The sequence below is a fragment of the Babylonia areolata genome, chromosome 18, assembly GCF_041734735.1.
Source record: "Babylonia areolata isolate BAREFJ2019XMU chromosome 18, ASM4173473v1, whole genome shotgun sequence".
In the NCBI taxonomy this organism is placed as follows: Eukaryota; Metazoa; Mollusca; class Gastropoda; order Neogastropoda; family Buccinidae; genus Babylonia; species Babylonia areolata.
The window spans coordinates 51,992,311-51,999,509 of NC_134893.1; the positions used below are offsets into that span (position 1 = coordinate 51,992,311).

At 48.2% G+C, this 7,199-nt stretch overlaps 1 protein-coding gene across 1 annotated transcript; it reads left to right on the forward strand.

Annotated features, from left to right (window-relative positions):
- The first annotated feature begins 2,023 nt into the window (after positions 1 to 2,023).
- On the forward strand, positions 2,024 to 2,446 carry LOC143292157 (uncharacterized). Its single transcript, XM_076602342.1, has one exon. The coding sequence runs from the start codon at positions 2,024 to 2,026 to the stop codon at positions 2,444 to 2,446; it is 423 nt and encodes a 140-aa protein (XP_076458457.1).
- The last annotated feature ends 4,753 nt before the right edge of the window (positions 2,447 to 7,199 follow it).

Consider the following 7,199-nt stretch of genomic DNA (forward strand, 5'->3'; position numbering starts at 1 on the left):
TTTTTTAATGAAGCTGGTAGTGTACATCTCGATTTCAGCCGATGATTGCGCCAATCTGAATTCGAACTCTAGCGCAAATGTAAGTCTAGCGGGTCGAATCAATGATTCCGGGAAAGCTGGTTTGTTAGGGTTTTTTGTTGTTGTTGTTTTTTTTGTGTGTGTGTGTTTTTGTTGTTGTTTTTGTGTGTGTGTTGTTTTTTTGGTGGTGGAGGGGGGGAGGGTTCCAGCAGGGGCTGGGAAAAAGAAACCTGAGAGAGGAATGGCACAGTTTTATTATGGAAAATGAGGAGGGAAGGATGTGTGTGTGTGTGACGGTGGAGGGGGGCAGGTGGGGGGGGGGGGGTTGGGGGGCGTCGATGACAGGAGGGGGCGAGTGGCAGGAAGAGGGGGCTGAGGTGAGGGTGGGGTGTGCGAGGAGGGTGTGTGTGGGGGGGGAGGGGGTGGAAGAAAGATAGAGATCACTAGTCGGATTGTTTTCCTTTTAAGGGGCCGGGGGGATGGGGGAGTGGGGGGGGGGATTGAGATCTCATTAAAAGATTTGACAATCAGATTTTTTCCCTCCTCCCTCTCTGTCTCTCCCTCTCTCTCTCTCTCTCTCTCTCAACGCCCTAAATCGCCCTCCCTCCCACCACCCACGACTGAGATTTTTTTTTTTTTTTTTAGTTTGTGGCAGGCAGGCATTTTGCAGGCTCCAGGTCTAGCCGCTGTGGTGTGTGAGGGCCCAAGGGTCCGTCATGAAGTGGGTGCCAAAGGGTACAATCACGTTGGAGTCAATTGGATAAACGTGTCATCATGCATTAGTAAACTTCAGCTCGGATTTTTTTGTTTTGTTTTGTTTGCTTTCTATTTGGAGTGGCAGTGGCGTGGGTGAGGAATAGGGGGGGGGGGGGTTGTGGGGGGGGGGGGGGGTTGAGGGTTCCCGGGGGATGGTGGGAGAGGGGATGGGGGATTCCCAGCTGCATAGCGTATCTTTGTGTAATTAAAATGATTAACATTGATTCAGGCGTTTATCGAGCGCGCGTTCTCTCTCTGTCTCTGTCTCTCTCTGTCTCTCTCTCTCTCTCTCTCTCTCTCTCTCGCATGTCTGTCTCTCTCACTCTCAAACTCTCAGTTTACATATCTATCCATTCGTTTGACTCATTCTCTTACTGTATCCGTCAGTCTCCGTCCGTCTGTCAGTCAGTCATTCAGTCAGTCAGTCTGTCTGTCTGTCTGTCTGTCTCACACTTTCTGTCCTTCTCACAACACACACACACACACACACACACACACACACACACACACACACACAATCACACGCGCACACACACACACACACACACACACACACACACACACACACACACACACACACACACTCACATAAGACAGTTACTTCCAAAAGATGTAGTTGATGACTTTTCTTCCAATATTTCATTAACCACTGAAAAGATTTTGAATGATTATTCATTGCTTAGAATGTTTTCAGAAATTTTAAACTCCAGTCCAGTTGGTATCCTCCTTTGATGTATTAATATTTAATACTGTTATTTATATTTACATTGTTGTACGTTAATACTTGTTGATATGCATATGCACATTCTCCTTCCCATGACAACTCATTCAATACACACCACAACCTCTTTAGACTTTTTCTTATAATATACCTTTCCTCTGAAACATAACATGAACTTTTTTTTTTACACTAATATTCACATGCATTCCCTTTCCTTTATACACTACTTAACTCCTTTCCGTCTAAAAACACTTATAGTGAATAGACGTTAAACTGAAGAAAACACACTCACACACACACACACTGATCTTACTTACCATCACTTTGCGTGCAGGGCCCTTACCTTGCCCTGTCGTGCCGTGCCCTGCTGTAAGCCGAAGGAGTAAAGAGAAGGCGGAAGACGAGAAAAAAAGAGGAAGAGGAGAAAAGGAGCAGCAGCAGCAGGAGGAGGAGGCGGAGGAGAAGGAGCAAGAAGACGACGACAACGACGACGACGACAGCGAAGAAGAAGGAGCAGCCAGGAGAAGGATGGTGCAGCTGTTCTACTACGAGACTCGCGGCAAGTGCTGCCGCAAGGTCTTCAACTACCACGGCTACCCGGCCCGCCTGCTGCTCTTCCCCTACGAGGGCTGGGCCCAGCCGGCGCTCATCACCTACTGGCTGCTGAAGAAGCGCTGGTGGAGCCGCTCCACCTGCAAGATCATCGAGCACACGGGCAGCCGCAAGAACACCGCCAAGGCCAAGATGCAGGACAAAGGCAACGGCACCACCATCATCACCGGACGCTTCAAGGGCACTGCCGTGGCGGCGCCCGACTTCCGGATGGTGCTGACGACCAACGTCAGCAACGCGGACTTCCAGATGGGCTACTGCGTCACCGGCACGCTGGAGAGGGGGAAAGGGGAGCTGCAGCTGACTCACTACGCCATGGTCAGGCGACGGGGATACTAACTTCATGACTTAGTGGTGACCTCTCTAGTCAGGCGATGGGGGTGTGTGAGGGGGAAGGTGTGGGGGGAGGGTACTGACTTCATGACTCAGTGGTGACCCCTCTAAGTCAGGCGATGGGTGTGTGTGAGGGGGAAGGTGTGGGGGGGGGGTACTGACTTCATGACTCAGTGGTGACCCCTCTAGTCAGGCGATGCGTGGGGGGTGGAGGTTGAGGGGGGGTACTGACTTCATGAATCAATGTTGACCCCTCTAGTCAGGCGATGAGGGTGTGTGTGTGTGTGTGTGTTGGGTGGGGGTACTGACTTCATGACTCAGTGGTGACCCCTCTAGTCAGGCGATGAGGGTGTGTGTGTGTGTTGGGGGGGGGGGGGTACGGACTTCATGACTCAGTGGTGACCCCTCTAGTCAGGCGATGGGTGTGTGTTTGAGGGGGTGGGGGATGACTGCATGACTCAGTGGTGATCCCTCCAGTCAGGCGATGGGGGTGTGTCGGGGGGGGGGGGGGGGGATACGGACTTCGTGACTCAGTGGTGACCCCTCTAGTCAGGGGATGTGTGTATGTGGGATGTGTGTGGGGGTACTGACTTCATGAATCAATGTTGACCCCTCTAGTCAGGCGATGAGGGTGTGTGTGTGTGTTGGGGGGGGGGAGGGTACGGACTTCATGACTCAGTGGTGACCCCTCTAGTCAGGCGATGGGTGTGTGTGTGGGGGGGGGGGGGACTGACTTCATCACTCAATGGTGACCCCTCTAGTCAGGCGATGGGTGTGCGTGAGGGGGGATGGGGGTACTGACTTCATGACTCAGTGGTGACCCCTCTAGTTAGGCGATGTGTGGGGGGGAGGGGGAGGAGGGGTACTGACTACATGAATCAATGTTGACCCCTCTAGTCAGGCGATGGGTGGGTGTGTGGGCGAGGGGGCAGGGGGGGGGGGGTACTGACTTCATGACTCACTGGTGACCCCTCTAGTCAGGCGATGAGGGTATGTGTGTGTGTTGGGAGAGGGGGTGGGTATACTGACTTCATGACTCAGTGGTGACCCATCTAGTCAGGCGATGAGGGTGTGTGTGTGTGTGTGTTGGAGATGGGGGTGGGTGTACTGACTTCATGACTCAGTGGTGACCCCTCCAGTCAGGCGATGGGGGTGTGTCTGGGGGGGTACTGACTTCATGAATCAATGTTGACCCCTCTTGTCAGGCGACGGGTGTGTGTGTGAGGGGGTGGGGGGGGGGGGGTACGGACTTCATGACTCAGTGGTGACCCCTCTAGTCAGGCGATGCGGGGTGTGGGGGACGGGGGTGAGGGGGTACTGACTTCATGACTCAGTGTTGACCCCTCTAGTCAGGAGATGTGTGTATGTGGGGGGGGGTGTGGGGGGTACTGACTTCATGAATCAATGTTGACCCCTCTAGTCAGGCGATGAGAGTGTGTGTGTGTGTGTGTGTGTGTGTGTTTGGGGTGTGTGTGTGTGCTGACTTCATGACTCAGTGGTGACCCCTCTAGTCAGGCGATGGGTGTGTGTGTGTGAGGGGGGGGGGGTACTGACTTCATGACTCAGTCACCCCTTCAGTCAGGCGATGGGTGTGTGTGTGAGGGGGGCCGGGGGGGTACTGACTTCATGACTCAGTCACCCCTTCAGTCAGGCGATGAAGGAGTTACTAACTGACCCCAACCTCACCCCCACACACACCCCTCTCTCGAGGTGGCTCCTCCTCCGTCAGCCCTGGAGATGTTTCCATCCTTGTGCCATGGGCAGGTGAAGGGAAGGGAGAGTGGGGTTGTGAGGGGTTAGGAAGTGGGGGTATTAGTGACCTTCCCCCCCTTCCCCCCCCCCCCCCCCCCCCCCCCCCACACACACACACCCTTTTTCTCTCCCTCGCTCTTTCTCCTGTCTGTGGACATTAGCCATCGTGTTTCCATCATCTGTCACACACACACACACACAGCCATCTCTGCCACCCTCACTGGTTCCTTAAAGGAAAGGTATTATTGAAAGCAAAGTTCGTGTCATTCTTTTTTTTTTTTTTTTAATCCGTATTTTCAACAATGCCCTGAATATGTAGGGTGTGCAGCCTTTAAACAGTCAATCGTTCCACACGATGCATGTTGCGGTTGATCATGACGTGAACTAAATTTATTCACTTAATTCTTCGATTCATCTTAGCATTTGCAACATTCTCATTGAAGAAAGATTACAGTACGACAAACAATTATTCTTCTTGCAAGCTTCAAAATCTGTTTTCTAAAAGGTTATGTGCCATCACAATGCGCAGCGCAAAAGTTTATCAACCAAATTTTTATTCTCAGATTTGTTCAGTTCTATACCTTAAACGCAGCTAGTAACACGGACGCTGGTATCGTCAAAGAGATGACAATTTTATACCAGCTTGAATAAGATTATTTACCCATAATCGTAATCTGCCAAAGTGATTGTCTTGTGAGAGAGATTGTCTGCCTGAAAACCGTGTTCACTTACAACCTTTAGAATAGCGAAGAGATATATTAACCATATGCAGATTTTTATCAATCATAGGATGTGGACCTGTTCAGTATCTCCTACTAACAATGATACCATCCCACTTTCATTCAAACACACTGAAAAAAATGTACTCTTGTGAATAAGAGAGACGAGTTCTTTCGGGAAATGTATTTTAAATGACATACGGATACTCACCTGTCTTCACAACATAGAACGTGTGCCAACTAGTCTTCGTGTGTCTGATGGGGGTAAAAGATGATGACCCTTGTACTTTTGGGGAATGCATCTGAAGGGACTCAAATGTTTCCAGCCACACTGGCTGCACGTGTCTGCTGATCTGTTGTCATTTCCCGTGGTGAAAGGGGAAAGAACCTAACGGTGTGTATTCCTTCCAGACTGTTTCTCAGCAAACTGTTTCTCCAGCTGGAGAGGCCAAGATGAGGAGTCGGAGACATCGAGATAGTCATCTGTGTGTGTGTGTGTGTGTGTGTGTGTGTGTGTGCGTGTGTGGATCCCGCTTGAGTCCATTTCCAAGATTATTGGAAGCGAGTCACATGTGCTTAGATCGATAGAAAACTAACAACGCGTAACTGTCACTTCGTGTTCTGTTGGTGTTGTACTTTTGCTCTCATGCTGCCGCTTTGGAGTGGGTTTTTCTTTTTCTTTTTCTTTTTTTTTTTTAAATAGTTGATGAGATTCTTGGTGTGGACATGTCCTTGTCATAAATAATCGCACGTGTCCCTAGAGTTATCATTGTCTTTATGTCAACGTGTTTGTGTAGCTCACCATGTCTGTGTTATTGTTTGGTTCCGCTTTGATCGGTGTACAACCGAAGTGTGATGAAGTGAAAAGTTACACTCTGCACATTCAAAGCTGCAAAGAGCAATCCCATTTCTCCAGCATCACCGAAGAACGCCGTACCGTGGTACGTCAGAGACAAAGTCTGTGATGTGTGACAGTGACATCAGTGTGGACCCACCTGCTGGAAGCCAGCAAGAATTACAACACCACCACCACAACAACAATACTGACCGAACGCTGACAAAGTCAGTGAAGTAAAACTTACTCCAAAGGTGCATGAAGGCTAGGGACGTCTTTCAGTCCTAACTGGACTAGCTGGAAAATCTGCTCAAGGAATTCCCCCATTTTTTTTTCTGCCACTGACTTTGTTTGCCCCCCTCCTCCATTCTTCTCTTTCGTCTCCTTGATTTCTCTCAGTCTGTTTAGTTTTATGCTGTTTTCCCCACGCAACCACTGACTCTTCTTTCTGTTTTGTTGTTTTTTCGGTGTGTTTTTTTGTGTTGTTTTGTTTTTGTTGTTGTTGTTGTTGTTTGTTTGTTTGTGTTTGTTGTTGTTGTTTTTTTTTTGTTTGTTTATTTAATTTCTGTTTTTATTTTCCATCGTGTGATTTTCTTTCTGGGATGCTCGACACAATACCACTAGGTGGTATGATTGTAAACACCGAAAACGGTACCGGCTGCCCAACATTTTGTTTGCCAATGTGAGCATAGTTCAGTTGATTTGTGGGTGGGAGTGGGGTTTTTTTGTTGTTTTTTTTTTGTTTTTTTTTTTTTTTGGGGGGGGTGTTTGTTTGTTTGTTTTGTTGTTGTTGCTGTTTGTTTTTTTGTTTTTATGCAGGGGATAAACAAATGTGGGATTCGTGTTCAGTGTCCAGTCACTCATTCAATGGTGATTGTATACATCTAGTTATAGTGTTGAAATTCACATGTGTATGTCGATATAGCCATTCTAATGTCATGTTTGCTTATCATGATAATTATGTATTGTCGCTTAGTTTTGATTATGTTTTTGTTTTGTCGGTTTGTCTGTTTGTTTTAATATAGAGACGTAAACAAAGTGGAATTGCTGAAGTCTTCAGCTCGGCCTGATTCTGTTAGTTATACAGCTACATAGACTGTTCTGTGTTCCATTAAGTCAATGGAACTCTTAAGTTTCGTTGATGGTGGTGGTGGTGATGGAAGTGGTGGTAGTGGTGGTGTGTATGTATGTGTGATTGTGTGATGTGTGTGTGTGTGTGTGTGTGTGTGTGTGTGTGTGTGTGTGTGTGTGTGTGTGTTTCGCTGTTGTTGTTTATGATCTGAGGTTGTTATCAATATAAGTTTTCAGTCTCGATATAGGTATTCCTCAGCTGGTGACAGAGCTGTTAGCAACAACAAATACATGAATAGATATTACAAATGAATAATGAATACGCAAACACACAAATATACAAGCACGGGCAAACTGATAAACTTTACTTGATGATGGGAGC

Bases quoted from the DNA above. Each gene is read 5' to 3' on its own strand.
- LOC143292157 (XM_076602342.1), top strand. From the start codon at position 2,024: ATGGTGCAGCTGTTCTACTACGAGACTCGCGGCAAGTGCTGCCGCAAG.